Here is an 18,959-nt window from a genome sequence, read left to right as displayed (position 1 = left end):
GTGTTTTAATTACCATCTACATTTTCATTTTATTTCATGTCTTTTAAATATCCTTTAAAGTGTGCATAATTTTTTTGATTTGCTGTTTTTGCTTAGATCATTATTTATCAGGCTTACTAACCTAAGGTCCTTGATAAAGATTAAACCAGGCTTGTATTGTTGCATGTAGGTTGGGCTGAAGGACAACCCAGCAGTGGACCCAATTATCCATGGACTGAAAGGGGTGGTTCATCACGGTGAGTAAACTACTTCTCATTTTGGAGTAAAATATGTAAAACTGTTTGGAGAGACCCGGATCCTGCATCCCTCGGTTTATCCTTGACACTGGTACAGCATGGCAGCTGCATCACAGCCTTTTACCTACACACACTCACTTGCTGCTGAAAGTAATGCTCAATCTTCATCCCCACCTATTGCTTTGGTGTGCAGAAGGACTGTCATGTCCATGCCACTTGTGATGGTTAATTTGTCCAGAGACCACCAGAGTTTTATTTGACTGATGCTGACAGAAATGATTTTTAGTTACTACTGAAATAGGATGAAACTGAACTGGCGACCGTGCACTGAAAGGCTTTATATCTCCTTGCTAATCCGTTGAGCTGACAAAGCCCTTGCCTTTTTAGTTGCTTTAGCAGGCTCAGAATGGTTTAGCTCAAAGCGATGTAGATTTTTTTATATGATGTTTTCATATACAGATATTTTTGCTTGTATGCCATACCTAATGAATGAATTAATGCATCTTTTAAATGTATTAGATTTGCAAGGCCCAACACAATGCAAACGCATTCATGATTGATATATCTGTATATCAAGTCTGTGTTTTTCTCATTTTTCTCTGCCTGCTGCGTGCTTTCACTGATTCAATAATAAAAAGCCATGGAGACAGTTGGCACAATATGTTGACGACACAAAGGTTTTATTTTTCCAAGAGGGTGGATTGGTTTGCTAAAGCTGTTAAAAACCCCAGGTGAAAAACTCACCAGGAATTTTCAATTTGCTTTGGCTGTGATTGTTCAAGCTGCCTGGTATGAAGTTGTATAATATGTCCTGGTTCACTCTGCTAAAAGGCGATTTTGTGAAGCTCTGGCCTTCGTGTGCTACATAAATCTGTACTTCTTTTGTTTTAGGCATTCTGTTTGTGGTAGCTGTAGAAGATCGATGCACAGACAAATAGAAACGCACCCTTGCTTGCTGAACAAAAATTGTGTATTGTGTTAATCTCCTATACATAGATTTATATCATCACTTCCTGCTGTAGGAATAGCTTTATTGAACAGTGTTAGATAGCAACTGTGAACTGGAACATAAGCATTAATGGATTGGATTCACGACATTACAGTAGCTTGTGTAATATCTGTTTGAAGGATAACAATGAACCACAGTGGTGTACGTTAAAACGTTAATTGTGTGAAAATATCTTCAATGTACAGTGTATGCTCTTTGTTTTTGGCTAATACAACTACATCTAACAAACATTTCTTCCCCTGACTGGAAGCTTAAAAGCAGTTGACAGTCTTTGATGAAAATACATAGCTTTTTGGATTAATTGTTCTGGTTTAGGTGTGTTTAATGTTGCAGCTGTGATACATGATACATCAATCCTACAAAAACTGAGCTATGGGGGTGTCTTAAAAAAAGAAAAGTAAATATTTTCTTTGAGGAAGTTTGTTAGAGAAATGTACCTTTTTGAAAACAAAAAAGGGCTTATTGTAATATGCATCTGGACAGTTGTGTGTAAAATTAATTCACCAGCGACACAAACTGTATTGCAGTTGAGAAAGAGATGGTAACCTAGGCAGCATGCATAGTGCTGCATGCATGGATTGTATTAAGATGTTTAAAGCTGTTTACTAAGCATTAAAGTGCAGTGCAGTTTCTTGAAATGTGTGAAGTACTGCCTCTGAATCGGTCAGTACATTGTGGATATAAACTGGCTTGGACAAGCTGCGGTCATTGGCCAGACCCATGTGAAAATCCCATCACAACATCGCTGGTTGGGCCTTGTGACCTCGTTTCAATTTCCTAGCCATCCCTTATAGCGAATATATAAGTGCAATTAAAATCACCTCTTTGTCTAAGTAAACAAAAAAAAAATAACACTGCTGGAGGCCTACATGCTTTAACCTGTAGTCCTGGAACAATAACTCAGCACACTAATAAACCATCGTTCCGATTTAGGCACGTAATATGTATTTTGTTGTTTTGTGAAATTTTTAATCCAAGTATCTATATCTTTGCCATTACCTTGCCCCTAGCATTGTAAACAGATTTGTTTTTTCATTGTTGTCCTAGGTTTTCTGTTTTTTAAAATTTTTTCCTGGCAGACCCTGATTTGCAGAGGGCATTTGAATCTGTATTGTTCTTCCCCCATAATGAATATGGATCTGGTGACAACTGTACACCCAAATCAGATTTACGTGTTTTGAATGTCAAATAATGTTGTGTGTGGCATAAAATAGAAAGTGTGTATGTTCAAAGGTGTACACAGAATATGTGCATTTAACCTGAAGAAAAACAAATGAATTGCAGAATGTAGAATACAGTACAACATCGAGAAAACCAGAAGATGATTACCTGGATTGCCAATAAAATGTGTTTTAATTGATTTCATTGTTTTATCATGTGCAAGGATGTTCATTTGTTTATGGTTACAAAGGTTCATAAATGGCACCTGTCAGTCTGATTTACTTTGTTGTATCAGGTTCCTTTTCCACTGTCGGTTGGTTCTTGAGCCAGTCTTGAAATCTAAAATGAGCATTTTGAAAATAAACTGTAAAGATCTTCTGTAAACTTTGAGACAATCCCCAATGTATATGTTATTGTCAAATATGAACATTTTAATGCACAATATGAAATAGTATGCATGTGGTTTAAAAGCCAAGTTCTAGTTATGAGTATGAAATGTATATTAAAATAATTAGGCCCATATTTTTCAATTATCCCAGAATCATTTAGCAGTTCCTAACATTCCCAGACTCAGGGGTAACACTCGACAAGCACCACATCTGTGTTTATGGTATAGTGCATGTCATTATAATGTAAACTATCCATCATACAAATGTCTGCTTTAGAATTACGCCTCCTTCTTCTTTGACTTCGACAACAGTTACTATGTCAGTATGCAGTACTGCAAAGATTCTCATGACACTTTAAATATTGGTAACCTAAAAAAATAGCCTGCATATGGTACTTTTTTGTTCGGTAACCCCATAACATGTTTATTTACTGGGTCTCGCACAAACTTGATTTAAGGTTTCAGCAGTGAATAACAGGCACATTAAGTGCTGTCTGTATGTGTGTTCCAGTGCTGCGCTTATTTAATTTTCTTTTTCTGATAGGTGTCCGTTGCTCATTTTTATGAGGGCTATAAAGAGACATTAATTCCTTACCTTGCTCAATAAACGGTTCATGTGGCAATATGATGATTGCTGTATCCTCTATCAGAAACTGGTTGTTTGGTGGCATGCTGTATCCATTATACAGTAGATGCTTTTATACTTGTATCTTTCCTTGAGCATTACTTTTATATAAATAACAGCAATTGTGACTATTGACTGTGTGCATTCACAGGAACAAAGTGCACCTAAATTGGTGTAGTGAGGATAATATACTGTACTGTAAAAATGTCTGCTACAGCATCATCAATAGGGTGAAGACCTCAATGAGAAGCCTTGACAGCAGCCATTTAACATGACAAGCCTGTAAGGTGTTTTAAGAGATGGGGATGTCTTCATTATTGAATGATTACCAGCTTTTAATCCCTTGATTTGTTAAAGAACACGAAAATATGGGGGTCTCTCTAGTACATTTAACAGTATGTAATTTGCTAAACCGAAAAGTATGACTGTGTTGTACTTGCTATATTTAAAATGTTGTGTTCAAACCAGGTCAAGCCAACTGATGTTATTTGCCCACAATTTTTTTTTTTTTCTTTTTCACAAACACATGGGATATTTTGAAAAAAGATTATAAATTATAAAGCGTACTTTTAATATTATGTTTGTGTTCTTCATTACCTCAATTTGTATATCTTTCAACTGGTGTTCAGCCACCACAGGCTTGATTTAGCAATTAATTATTAAAAAACTATATAATACAATTCAGTATGGTGGGTGGGGAAGATGTCAGATTCACATATTGAACCAAAAGGCTGTTTCTGTAAAGTCGTTTAATGTTATGTCCTTGTTCAATATATATTTACAATGGCTGTGCTTTGATTGCTGGAGATGGGGATGATTTAGAATTTTCAGAAAATGAATGGAAATGTTTATGTTCTGATCCAAGACAGATTATAACATAACACATATTTTAATATTTTACTACTGTGTCTGTTGCATATGTACATGAGGAGATTCACCCTGGGGCTTTTTATATAGGGTTTGATTGAAGATCATAATCACAAATGGATGATTTCTGAAAAGACAATGTAAGCGTGTATCAAGCAACCAGCGCACACCACCTATACAAGTCATCATCTATTGTAACAGGACATCAGTTAGCTAGAAAAAGGGTAACGTTCATAAAAACACTGAATACTTATTTTTAACTTAAGATTTAAAAAGGGAGCTTTGATGTGATCATGTTGTTCAGGTTACTAGCCTATCACATAAACCAAAAAAACGTTCTTCATATGTACATCTAATATCTTTTATAAATGTATTGTAATTCTAGACATAAAACAAGTATAATTAATAAAGAGGCATGGGCATTAAAAATAAAATAAAATAAATAAATCTTACATATGTAAAGAGCTTCAGAAATATGTAAAGGCTTGGTTTGGCCCATGTGGAAAATATGATGATGTGTCTTTCTGATATGCTTGAAGTATGAAAACGCCATTCAGTACATGTTCATACCTGGTTTAAGTACTAATACGTCTTGACCTGTTCATTGACTTTGTATCTTGTGCTTCTTGTCCCACAGAGAAGGAAACATTTTTAGATCCTTTTGTGCTGAGAGACTTGCTGCCAGCCTCACTCGGAAGCTATTACCGCTACACTGGTTCCCTGACAACCCCACCTTGTAGTGAGATTGTGGAGTGGATAGTCTTCAGCAGACCTGTCTTTGTCTCTTATCAGCAGGTAAGCTTCAACTGCCAACAAGACTCCTACCTGCACACGGTCTTCATTCTAGAATTGCTCCTTTGCTTTATGTTACAGTCGGTGTTTCAGACTCTTTCTAAAAGAATGTCAAAGAATAAAAGGCTGTCAAGTGGACAGGTTGCTGTTGGGCTGTGTTTGCTTTGGAAAACTTATTTCTTTCTGTTCTCACACATGGCTTATGGGTGCTGTTCGTCCTGCACTGTGTTTAACACACACAGATGCACCTTACGTTTTGTTCTTGTCCTTTTTTATATTACAACCCTGATTTAATTTCTGCTTTCCATTTCTTTATTCAACAATTGGGCAACCCAAGCTAAAGTAAGTGACCCTAGAATACATTTTCTGTTTTTTTTTTTTGTTTTGTTTTGTTTTTCAAGTGATACTTTACTGATACTGACTATGAAGCACTGCATTCTCGGACAAAGTACAGATACTTTTTTTCTTAGTTATTGAATTATTACGTGCAGGTAATTATCATGATAATGTTGATGCCTGAGGATATTTTTTTTATTCAAAACAATAAAAAGTACTTTTTTTTTCTTAATCTTAACTGCTTTGATATGAAGATTGACAAGAAATAACTTCATGACAGCTGCTGTGTTTTCTAATAGATTCCAGAGGCCCTATAAATGGAAACAATGTAATGTTTTCCTGATAAATGTTCAATCAAAATATATCAAAATCTAAAATGAAAATAGACTTGAGAGCCTTCTAATAAGACACATATTTTAATATATTGCATGAATTATGTATAATTTTGGTGTCACTAAACTAAGAGTAAGAGATGCTGATTAAAATAATTCCAAGCATGAATACAACTCTTCTGATTATGCCTTGACTCTTATCTTCTTTTCATGACTGATTTAATTACAATAGCCTTCAGCCCTTTTTTCTTTAGCTATCCAAGAGACCTGTTTTTCCTTTTTTTTTCCTTTTACAAAAACTGTATTAAATGTATTATAATTTGTGATATTCACACAACGAAATACCAACAATGACATTTACATACATGTTAAAAGGTCATTATTACTCTGTTTCATTTGTTGGCAGTGCGAAGGATCCTTGATCAATTCACCTGAATATACTGAATAGGCAAATAGTTGCATCAGATTTATTATGAATGTGAAAATTGCGAAGGTCATATAGTTGGAGTGGAAAATGAGGGGGTGAATTTTGAAATAAAACATTGAGTACCTGAGCACTACACATTTCAAGTACTTCAGTGCTGGTTCAATGACAGGCAAGACTCTAAACTTGGTTTGTGTGGAACCATGAAACTTGATTAGATTACATGGTGAGTCATCATTGGGCCACAATTATTCACCCTTTCTATGCAGAGTGAATTACACAGCACATTGAGTGAGGGAATAGAAGATGGCAAATAGTAACAAGTGTATCACAGATGTACCGAACATAATGCAAAATGGTGGTGTGTGTTAGGTTAGTCTGCATTTGTTTTGAATGGATTTCTTTTCTGTATGCTTTTACCGGTAACTGAATGAATTTACTGTACTGTGTAAATGTCTTACACATACACAAGGTTGTTATACACAGTGTTTGTGTTCTACGTGCTCTATTGCACTTACATCTGAAAAAGAGATATTCTGAGGTCTTAAAAGCTAATGTTTGTATATTACAGTGCCAGCTCTTCGAATCAATTTTCACGATTACCTTGATAAGCTCTTCACATCAAATTATAGCTGATTCTAGACTAGAAACCAAGAAAAGAAAGCATTTCGAAGTCCATTGAGGTATAGCAAGTCAACCACACTTTAATTGGGCCTAGTAAATTGACAGACATGTCTTCAGAGGAAAGCTGATTTAAACAAACACTTTCCAGGCTTGGTTTCTTGCTGCAGTTCAATTACCCAACACTGTTTTATTAACTTCTGAAACAGATTTCATTCAGAAATGATGGATTAGTCTGTGTAAACCTGCTTGGTCCACACTAACCCAATTTGGAAGCACAACTTGCAAGCCACCAAGTTGTGCAGGTGTTGATGTTCCCAAACAATGTAGATCAGATATCAAGCACATGTATGTTTTCCAAGTTCTCTTCTATTTTAACTGCAGCAAGCGGACATGTCTTAGTGCGTCTGTCCAGCTTTACAGGAAAAGGGGAAGGGAACATGTCTAAAATGAATATAAAAGTTCCCAGAAATATCATAACAAAATATTTGTTATTGTACAGTAGATTCCAGCTTTGTCTGTCGTGAGGTTCCAAGATGTATTGAGGGGTAAGAATACAAACAAGCTGAAATAGCTTAGCGCTTGAGGCTGCATGTTGAAGGACACTGCTCCAGGGATTGAGAGTTTCTCTTCAGTAAGTGCTCCTGTTTTACTGAGGGGGAGGAAAGCTGACTCATAAGTAGACCCTTATTCTGGTCACATAGCATCTCAGAAAAACAAAGAAAAGCACACTGATCCAGAAGGACCAAATGTACTCCATAAACAGTGTTTGAGGAGAAAAATAGGTGGATTTGTTTTTTGTTTTTTATAGTTAGCAAACTATAGTTGGGTATTTACACTGGCTGTTGTTTACTCACAATGAGTGCTGAAAATAGAGTAGTTCATTGGTCATGTCATGCTGGGTGAAAAGTCTGATCTTCTGTTCTTGACCACTCAGGAAGTAGGTCATTGGAACTGACGTTGCTTTGGGGTAGCTTGCTAATACAATCGATCAGTGCTGTTCTGTTCTGTATTGTCAGTACTGTTAAAGTGGTTCCATTTATAACACTGGACCACATACAGACAGTGTACACCCAGCTGTGCAGCCTAACGGCAACATTTGTCCACTGCTGGGCTTTTAAACATTTGGAACACCATTGCAGAGAACAGGTGGTTCTTGCTCTGTTAACCCCTTAATCCCAAATCCTTTTTGACTGTTAATATGATCTTTTCAGCATGAAATCACAACAATGAAATATCAAATATGAAGTCCTCCTGCATGTACCTGTTACAGCACGTTTTTAGCAGGTTTGATTACGGTTTGCATTAATACCAGTGATTTAAAAATGGTGCACGCAAAGAAACTAGGGAAATTGACTGTTGCAGAGGTTAAGACCAGAATAGCTACTGTTTTGTAGGACAGCTGCTTAAAAATAACAATGCCATGGGACTAGCAGGACTAAATTGTTGTTCCAATAAAAAAAATGTAGGTCTATTTATGTAAACAGCAGAAGATCTATTTTGACTGACACAAATGCTCTAAGGACTTACAGACGTTCAGTACATACAAAGATTTACCTCTAGTGTTTGATATGCTGCTGTGTAATGGAAGCAGTTTTTTAAGTCCCACATTCTTTGCTATAGAGTTAATGCTTTATGATTTCTGTCAACTGTTATTTTTCTAGGGTTTGGCACATAGCTGTTGAACTTTCTAATCTTTCCAATGCCTGTGTCCCCTGAAGGATCAGCAGTATGAGCAGAGCTCGAGTGAGCATACTGTGCTAGCTCAGCTGCCACTTGTCCCTTCACTGAGGACTGACGAAAAACTTACTGTATGTAAGCTCAAGACCAGGAAAACCATTACACAGTTGAGGGGACTTGCTGCTTGGTTCTTTTAAAAAATAAGTGCAGGTTTGAAATTGCAAGAGAACCAAGATGCTGCACAAAATATAAAAGATGCATTGCATTTTCTTTTTTTTTTTTTTTTATTATTTTTGTAATATTTGCTTTTATAAACTAAAATCTCATAATAAAACTATGTATACATGCCTTATACATATTTAATATTTTGTGCAAGCTTAGCAAATTATTAGAAGTACCCCACAAAACCCTACAAAAAGGCTTCTCCTTATCAGTAGTTCTTTAGTTTGGTTTCCTAGGGCAACTAAGACATGGAAAACCAGCAACCCTCCACTTACTGTATTAAAGCCTGATTTGTATACAGCCCTGCGCCTCTCCTACAGCCAAAGACACATTAAAAGAACAGCTAGGCTTCAGATATTACCCTTTTCTCTGCCACGGTATATAGCTTTAGCTCATGCTGCTTACTTTGGGAATAGTTTTACAGGATTTGTTTTTGGCCTTCTAAGCAAAAACAATTTACTGAACTATACTATAGAAGTTTGGCTGGGGGGGGGATATTGAAAAAGTCAACTTGAAATAAGTAATGCATGTTATTTCAACATTCTGTGCAATGAAGATGTCAAACTCTTAACATCAGTTTGGCACCAGTTGTGTGTTTCCCAGTGTGCAGCAGGATGAGTATTGTTGCCAGATAAGCTCACTGGCACAGCCTGTAGTGGGCAGTCCAGTATCCTGAATGGGCTATCAGTATTGGCATCAGGACTTCCTGCCATTTTTATATCCATATCGGCCTCCTGGATGTTCACCACATTGTTTTTTAAATGAATGTTCTTTCTCTTTTCCCTCTGATTGTTGGGTGCAGCTGGAGGCATTTTATTCCATATTTACCACTGAACAGCAGGACCATGTCAAATCAGTGGAATACTTGAGGAACAACTTCCGACCGCTGCAGAGCCTGGACGGCAGGGTGGTCTACAAGTCAGCCGTCAGAGATGCTTGGATCCAAGACATGACCGACAGCCTGGGGAATCCGTACGGAGCTGACTCCTCAAAAGGTACACTGGGTTTTCTGTGCATTTGCCTCTTGAAAAAGTACCATTCAATGTTGGTTTTACCCACAGTTAAGTGTTTTGCAGTCTAAAGACACGACACAGAGGAGGAAACAAGTTGACAGGAATAACATTTCCACTTATGAAGTTTCAGAAAAATATTCTGCCAGATTTTTTCCCAGAGTCCTCTGGTAATAAAGCCTTTCCTGTAGTGTAGTGTACTGACAACACTTCTCTCACTACTCGGTTTCACACAGGAGTAAAAGTGATTGCTACGTCTAATGTCAAATGATAAACGATGACATTCATTTTACCATACGAATTCAAATGAACTAAAAATGCTGTATGTTTAGTTTATTATGGTTATTAACAATCATTGTAAGAATTGTAAGAATATTAGTGTCAAGCTACCATGTGTAAACTGTAATATCTATATAGATATAGATATAAAGGTTATAAAGCCATGGTTATGAAGGCAGTGCAAATAGAAGCCTTGCTTGATTTCAGTGTGGTCAAAGAGGGCCTATGTAATCCATCTTTGTGATGCCCTGTAGAGGGTCATGCTAAAAGTTAATCCACTTACATTTTTCAGACGTCTACTTTTTTGCAGCGTTTATCTTGTGTGCTCCGAGGTCACTATAACTTTGAAAAACAATGACCCCTCTTGGATAATGTTGTGTTCTTTACTCATTCTTTGCAGTTTAAAAAGCACAGGCTGACCCCAGCTCTACTGATGCTGCAAGGGTGCAAAATCCATGACTGACCATGACTGACCGACAAAATAAAACCTTAAATAAATAAATCCTTAAAAAAGAAAAGATAAAAAAATTCAGTGAAATGCCCTTGAAAATGTGTATATGAACAGTGTGTGCATTTGTCAATTAAATACTGAGTTATGAATTGAGTAAGGAAATAATAGGCTTAAAACATGCAGTATAATGATGGGTCTACAGAGAGCTGCATTGCCATATGGCTGCTCACAGAAGTACAGTGGTGTTTAGCGTTAAGGACAGGATATTTATTATGATAAAATCTGGCTCTGCTGTGTGGCTCATCACACCTGTATATCCTATTTCCACACTGACTGGTGTTAACGTTTTAAAGTTGTGTTGTTGTCATCTTCTCTATAAATTTCTAGATTGGTGTATTTTTCCTGGCACCATACGCTAACTAATAAAAAATATCTTAATATACATTACACGATAGAGCGTTGGTATATGCTTAGTAGAATTTCAGTTGGACGTTTAAAATTATTTATTATTATTTGTTTATTTAGCAGACGCCTTTATCCAAGGCAACTTACAGAGACTCGGGTGTGTGAACTCTGCATCAGCTGCAGAGTCACTTAAAACTACATCTCACCCGAAAGACGGAGCACAAGGAGGTTAAGTGACTTGCTCAGGGTCACACAATGAGTCAGTGGCTGAGGTGGGATTTGAACCGGGGACCTCCTGGTTACAAGCCCATTTCTTTAACCACCGGACCACACAGCCTCTTTTTAAACAATCATCTTGATATTTCTGTCAAATAAGTCGATATTCCTAAATTAAAAGCTTATGAGATGATGATTCTGCTGAATAAACGTTCTTTGTTTAATTTAGACATCAAAAATTGATTGTGTGATACTGTACACTGTGAACACCCAAAGTCCTCTTTACATTGATAAAGTGGGGAGATTGAATTGAGCTGAGAGGGTGTATCATTAATATCAACTCTAAAAATAGACCAAGATCAATTGGAACTCCACTGTGAAATTGCTTTTGTGGTGTTGTCTGTGTTGATTATACCATAATGGGTCAGGCTTTAAAACCCAAGTTAATGAAACGCAGTGTTTTGAACTTGGAATAGGATCTTAATCATATGAGAATGGGAGGAAACAGGAGATTGCATACTTCTAAATTGAGCTTCTTTTTGGACTGCCTTTTGGCAAGATTTTAAGAAGAACAGTTAGTGCTGTATTGTTCCAGAGAATAAAACATTTCCCTTATTTAATCTGCATGCTGGTGTTGTTTTTGATCAGTAACTAATATTAATCTTGTTGCGTTTCCAAGCGAGCAGCCAGAAGGGGAGGTAAGGGACTTCTCCAGGTGATGCCTTCCTCATTATGTTTCCCCACGAGTCAGACCTAGTCGTCTTGTATTGCAATTCCAGCCATTAATCTAACACTGTTGTTCTGTTTTAATTTACAGCTCTTCAAATTCTTACTCGATCTTTGTCTGTTGAGTATTACTCAATGGTTACAGAACCCTCTGCTCCATGTGTATTTTTTTATTCCAAATTACACTTTTCTGGTTCTATTACTCAGTGCCACCGCATTTTATCCCCCGAGCACAACCACTGGGCTTTGGAACCTATTGCGAAAATAGCAGATTTTGCAAATGAATATACCGTATGTTTAGTTTTATAAAACTTGCCTTTGCCCATCCATCAATCTGAAAAGCTTTCAGAGTGAGCCGACTGCATTCTGGATGGAAGGGTATTATTTAGCATTTCATCACAGAAAATGCCTCCACCTGCCGCAGACATTTTTCAGGCTGCCAGGATTGCAATGGAAAGTCTATCGCTCACATCTAAAAATGGTGTACATATCGGCTTTTCTTTTTCCCCTTCCAGATAAGAAATCCATCTGGGATTTGCAGTGTGCTACCAGAATACACAAATGAGAATGAAAACTGCTGTCTAAATTGCATAGGAACCACAACTGCATTGAAAGAAAGAGAGAGAAAGAAAGAAGGATAGAGAGAAAGAAAGAATATAGTATAAAAGAGAATCATTCCTCAAAATTGGGGGTTCATGCATTTTAAAATCAGGACAAAAATAGTGATGACTGCAACGTGCACTGATTGAAATGAACACCTCACCAGAACCTAGGTGCTAAAACAATATCTGAACTGCGTGGCTGGAGTGATTGGCTTTGTTGACAAGCTAGACCAAACCCATTTGGGGAAAACGTAAGGGAAACTGACACATTTTACTTTAGATGAAGAGAATTATCTGTGTTTAAATCTGGACCATGTTGTAAACAGTTAAGATGAATAATGTACACATTCGTGTCAGCTGCACTTCCTCCCTTGGTGTGTGTGTGTGTGAACAACGCAGGGTAAACAGACAGCAATAATAAAAAGGGGAGGATTTCAGCTCGGCTTCCTACTGAATTAAACAGAGTTTAGTTTTCAGCAATGTTATTCAGTTTACCGGCATGCTCGATGATTAAACACCTTCTGCTTTTGAGATTACGGGAAGCTTGGATAATGGCCATGTTTAGTGAACCATGATGCATTGAGAAACTTTGACAAATCCTCTTTCTGTATTCTAGTGTCATCTAGTGGTCCCTTGTATTAAAACACTTGACGTGTTTACAGCATACATAATTGCACAGCAAGGAAGCTAAACGAAGACCCTCCGGGCTTGAATGTTAACTCATGCAGTATTTTGATGTTTCTGATACCGCAATGGGGATAATATAGTAAATCAGCATTGTGGAGTAGTGGTTAGGGCTCTGAACTCTTGACTGGAGGGTTGTGGGTTCAATCCCCAGTGGGGGACACTGCTGTTGTACCCTTGAGCAAGGTACTTTACCTAGATTGCTCCAGTAAAAAAAAAAAAAACTGTATAAATGGGTAATTGTATGTATAATGTGATATCTTGTAACAATTGTAAGTCGCCCTGGATAAGGGCGTCTGCTAAGAAATAAATAAATAATAATAATAATAAATCAGACTATGCTGCATTTTTTTTCATTTTTTATTTATAACACTGGTCTTATGTCAAGTGCTCATTCAGAACTTTCCATACATTTTCTGAAATGTTTCCATTTTTGTAGTTGTTCGTGTTCAATCCATTATATGTGGTTAAGCATTGATCTAGCTTATTATTCATTCATTCTTTATATGTGTATAATTGTATGCATACTAAATAGACATTGCTGTTTTTTTTTTTTTTTCTTCTTGTATAGTATGCAGCACTCCTCCAGTCAATATGAAGGTGCAGCCACTAAATAAAACCGCATTAGTAGTAAGCTGGAACAGACCTGAAACTGTCTACCACCCTCCCATCATCAACTTCATGATCTCCTACAGCTGGAATAAGAACGACGAGCCAAACGATCAAACCTTCACCAAGGACAATGACCAGGATCTGGTAAGGATCGCTAAGAATGCATCCAATGCAGCTACAAAAAGGAGCTTGGGTACAGTTAACCGTTTCCATCCAATCTGTTACACACTAACAGGATGATCAAAGCTCAGTATTTCACAAATTCCCTACAGAATTGTGCTGGATGTGTCGTTTCCAAACTATGGTATAGAGACATAGAAGTTGTGCCACTTGGATGTTGAGGTTGCACAATACAATGTGCGTCTGCTGATGAGGAATGATTGATTGTTTTTAGGGTTAAATACAATGTGGAGTGGACCTAGCTAATTTCAGTTTGAAAGTTGGTATGAAACTCTATTTGTTTTATTCCAGATATGCTTTATGTATCTAGTGGGAAAAATCTTAATCTTAAAGAATAAGATGATCAAACATTTTGAAAGTTGGAAATCGAATCTAAGCACCTTGAGTTGTTGTTTTTTCTTTCTGTAAAGTTATTTAAAAGGAGGCCTAAGAATTGATGAAGTTTGTGATTCTAGAAGGAAAAGGAAAAACTCTGGAGAGTTGAATGCAATTCCTTGTGACTGTCATCTTTTCTTCATATGCTGGATCCTCACAATCAGTAATAGAATCACACTTTCCTGCATTCCCGCAGATGTCTTTTTTTCTTTCTTTTTTTCCCCTCACTTCATCTGCACTTTTATTTTCAATTTGCTCCCAAGACGTTGTTATCTGGGTCACATTAGGGACTGGCATGCTTTATAAAATCACAGTCGAATCAATCCAAAAGCACTCAAGACCAGGGTGTTTTACAGCCTCCCACTTGTAATAACTGGCCATTCTTGAAAAAGATCCTTACCAAAATTAAACAGAGTGGCACTTGCATAAATCAGAGACGGAGATGCGGACAAAGAACAAATGCCATTACTTAATGTAAGATTTACTTGGGCTGCAGGGCATCTGATGAATGGATTCTCTCAAAGTAAATTATGATAATAGCCACCCCTCATACATTTAACATTGTAATGGAACCCCATCTCTAAGGAATGTGATAAGATATGCATATGCTTTCCATAAAGTTTTAACAGTTAATGATCCTGAGCCCCCATGCTGTTAAGTGCTGGCAGTAAACATTCCTTAAGTGGTTGCAAACACTCTCAGGACTGTCGTTTTTGGCTTCAGCAGGGGGAGGGAGGGGCTTTGTATTTTACCTAGTGTTTTTTTTTAATGAGGCATCAATCTACCAGCAGTACTGTCTGTTTAAAGGGAGATCTCAAACTGAACCACACAGCCGCTTCCCAAGTCTCATTGAATGTACAGTAATATAAAGAATCCCTGTAAAGTGTGCGCTTGTTCTTTTGTAACTTTTTCCAAAGTCTTCCATTCTTTATGGTGTCAGAGTAGGACTGAATGTTTTCTGATTGCAGATATGCTTTGAAACCGTTGTATATAGTCCTGGCTTCCTTGTGAATGGTTGAACATTATAACCTTTGACATCAATCTAACATGAGTGTGTCCTTTTTTAGTGTTCCTGTATCACAGAAGAGAGGTTTAGTAGCACACTTCTAGGGCAGCGTAGAATCTGGAGTCAGGTTCATGTGACAGACTGCGTTATTACCCAGATGTATTTTCTTTGTTTTCACTTGCAGGAGGCTGTCATCAACACTGTCTCTCCGGACATTCTTTACCTGTTCAGGGTCCAAGCAGTGTGCCAGAATGACATGAGAAGTGACTTCAGTCAGACCATGCTGTTTCGTGGTGAGCATATATTAGAAATAAATCAAAAGCTGTGCTGCTGCTTCTGCATATATATTTATTGCTTAAATATTTTAGGTTAAAAAAAAGCCTATTCCCCTGTATATACTGTAGATACAGTAACTGTACAGATGTTTTCAATAAAATGTTACATTTTTAAGTAATGGAAAGAGCCCATAAGGTTGGAAATTGGACCCCTGACATTTCAACGGAGGCATTGAGTTTTCTCAGAATCGGTAGACAACCTATCAAACTTTTGTTTTATGGTAAACTGCCATTATGGGAATAAAATATGAGTACCCACATTAGTCAAGTGACTTTTGCCAACATTTATAATATCTGACATCGATTTTCTAAGGATAATGTTCGGGAGAACTGCCACGCTGTCCAGCTTAAACCCGGGGAAGTAGTGTACAAAATTGAATCAACGTGGAGTAAACGGCAGTGTGAGCACTGGATGTCCATTTTCCAGCACTTGTAGTACATTACAGTGAACTAAAATAGTACTTTGTTCTGCTTCCATTATCGATTCATGATCAATTCAACACTGCATGTGAATAACATGAATCCAGCCATAAGTAATATAAACTGCAACATATTGGAAAGCTTTACTCAGAGACTGAACTAAGTACACAGTGAAACTCTTACCTAGGTGTAGTACAAGAAATATAAACTGGACCTCAGTTTTACCAGCTTCCTAAAAGAAAAAAAAAGCCAAAGTGTGGCTCATCTCGGGTTGACTTAGCATTTTGCTTGTTGTCTGTTGGGGATGTGGCAAGCTGTTAAGATTGGCTTTAGTACTAAGGGCGGGAAAAAAAGGTTGGTTGCCTGCATGGCTGTTTTTTTTTTTTTTTTTTTTAATGATTATTTATTTTAAATTCAGGAGTGAAACTGATGACTCCGATCTGAGGCTGGGTAGCTGAATTGGGTTAAATAGCTGTGTGCATTTACAGTTCTCCACAGCGAACATGCAAGATATTTAAAAAAAAAAATAACCTTAATGGCAAATCTATAAGCCACCTGCTCCCAAACGGTGCATATTAATTACTCCTGCTGAGTTTTGGAAGCACATGAAGCTATTTGAGTTTGTCTGACAGACTTCAGTAACAGGAGGCAATGCCACTTTCCAGTCTGTTAAGTTTCTTGAGAGTGCTTTAAGTCCTTTCACTGTAAAATGTACCTGAGTGGTGATGGACCTTTTAATTAATTGGCAAAGCATGATGGTGAAGTCCAGCTGCATGCAAATGTGTCTTCTGTTAGGGCTTTGTATTAAAAAAAATATAAAATAGGACAGTGCTGTACTGTAATACTAGAATCTGGTCACATTCACAGGCACAGTATGTGAATTAAAATCAGATGGATATACATGCAAATGTAATATAAACACACAGCACAAACCTTTGCACTCTATGGGCAAAGCAGACACACAATTAAAATACTCAAGATTTCATTGTTTGTAGCTCCTTATACAAGTCCCCAGGAATGAGTAATATTCAATTCTCCAAACTTTTACTATTGCTGTTGAAGCTCTGAAATGATGAATCTGCTGTGGTTATCTCCTCCCAGCACATGGATTACATTTCCCAGCAAAACCATCTTTCAACTATGAAGGCTTAGTCCTATATCTACTGGACAAGAGAGAAGTAGAGATAGCATTTTAAATTACATTCTTAAAGAAGGTGGAATGTATATATTGTGGGAAACATGAAGAAAACATTTCAAGATAGGTTTTATTCTTGTACTTTCTGTTTCTATTTAAGTTTTTAAATGTATACTACAATACAGTGTGAGTAATAATAATAATAATAATAATAATAATAATAATAATAATAATAATAATAATAATTATTATTATTATTATTATTATTATTATTATTATTATTATTATTATTATTATAAATAAGCCAAATTACTTAATGTAATTCTAAAAGTCTCTCTGCTGTTAAATGAATAATAATGTTTCTTTCCAGCCAACACTACAAGGATATTTGAAGGAACCAGAATTGTGAAAACAGGAATGGTGAGTGGATGACTTGTGCTGGTTTTTCTACTTGGTGCCAGTAGATGGCACTATAACAGCTTTTAAACCTGTAAGTTCACTTTCTATTTGAAGTAGTTGACATACATGAGCAGAAGGTAACACTGCATGTTTTAAAAATCAGTGAACAGTTTGACCCTCTTTTGTATGTTATTACATTAGTGATAATTTATACTTTCGTTTCTTATGTTGACAAAACCGTTGACATCGGACTGCATGAGCTAGAAGGTACTTTACAGTGCCACATAAAATATCCATGCTGACTGCTGTATAATTAATTTAGGTCTAAATTGAATTGCACAGCATAACATCTATTCCAATGCTCTTAGTATTTATGACTGTTTCATATTCTGCTAAATGTAAAATATTTGAGAAGCCCATGAATGTCCATAAAAATCACAACCTTTTTTTGCTATTTTCCCTTTTTTATCTCCACTTAAGCCTACTGCATCCCCAGCCTCTTCAGCAGACATGGCACCCATAAGCTCTGGGTCCTCTACCTGGACTTCCTCTGGCCTCCCTTTCTCATTTGTTTCTATGGCAACCGGAATTGGGCCTTCGTCCAGTGGGAGTCAAGCAACTGTGGCCTCTTTGGTGACTAGTACATTACTGGCTGGCCTTGGGTTTAGCGGGGGTGTCATTTCATCCTTTCCCAGTTCAGCCTGGCCTACCCGTCTGCCCCCTGCTGCTTCTGCAACCACCAAACAGGTGGTGAAGCCCATTGTGCCCACCACTGAGGCTGTATCCTCCCCCAGCTCAGAGGGGGATTCCACAGTCTCCAAAGACAATGAGGGGGCCGAAGGAGGAGATAAAGATGGGAAAGGGGAAGGTGAGGAGGGGGAGAAAGAGGGAGAAGAGGAGGGAGAAGAGGGGAATGAGGCGAAGGAAAAGAAGGTGGTGACTGAGGTTGCAGAGGCACAGGAGAACAAGACCGAAACCAAAGTGGCCACCACTGCTTCTCCGACTGCAACTGCGAAAGAGAAAGAACAAGTGGAGGAAGTATCCGAGACCCCGAAAACTGAGGAAAACGTTATCCCCACGGGAACAGTTAAAGACCAGCCTGCTAAAGAGATAGAAAGAGCCTTTGATACGGAGACAGTGACTCCAACCCAAATGTTGTCCATTTTTACACACAAAGCACCAGGTGTGGTTTCAAAAAGGCCAACAATGACCGCAGATGAAGAAATTGGTGAAAAGAAAAAGACTTTTGTCCTGGTTGATAAAGGTGAGGATTTTTTTGTATATTTATTTATTTATTTATTTGCATGTTGGTTAATTAATATTTTTACATCATAAAACGAGCCACACTTTTTTATGTTTTTCTTTCCATTATTGACTCAAGTAGCCATTTATATATTCATTAGTATATTTTACTAATTAAAGAAAATATAT

At 37.3% G+C, this 18,959-nt stretch overlaps 1 protein-coding gene across 3 annotated transcripts in view; it reads left to right on the top strand.

Moving 5' to 3' along the window:
- The window catches only part of LOC117963405 (receptor-type tyrosine-protein phosphatase gamma-like), a 183,967-nt gene that overhangs the window by 133,002 nt on the left and 32,006 nt on the right, over nucleotides 1-18,959 (top strand). For all 3 annotated transcript variants that reach the window (XM_058999679.1, XM_058999677.1, XM_058999678.1), the window contains exons 6-12: nucleotides 170-236; nucleotides 4,924-5,081; nucleotides 9,496-9,688; nucleotides 13,638-13,822; nucleotides 15,424-15,532; nucleotides 17,500-17,549; nucleotides 18,009-18,792. In XM_058999679.1, coding sequence (XP_058855662.1) covers nucleotides 170-236; nucleotides 4,924-5,081; nucleotides 9,496-9,688; nucleotides 13,638-13,822; nucleotides 15,424-15,532; nucleotides 17,500-17,549; nucleotides 18,009-18,792 — 1,546 coding nt within the window. The remainder of the gene's footprint in view (nucleotides 1-169; nucleotides 237-4,923; nucleotides 5,082-9,495; nucleotides 9,689-13,637; nucleotides 13,823-15,423; nucleotides 15,533-17,499; nucleotides 17,550-18,008; nucleotides 18,793-18,959) is intronic.

Source organism: Acipenser ruthenus, chromosome 25 (assembly GCF_902713425.1).
Source record: "Acipenser ruthenus chromosome 25, fAciRut3.2 maternal haplotype, whole genome shotgun sequence".
NCBI lineage: Eukaryota > Metazoa > Chordata > Actinopteri > Acipenseriformes > Acipenseridae > Acipenser > Acipenser ruthenus.
The sequence above is the reverse complement of the archived record's forward strand: the minus strand, read 5'-3'. Positions and strand labels throughout refer to the sequence as shown.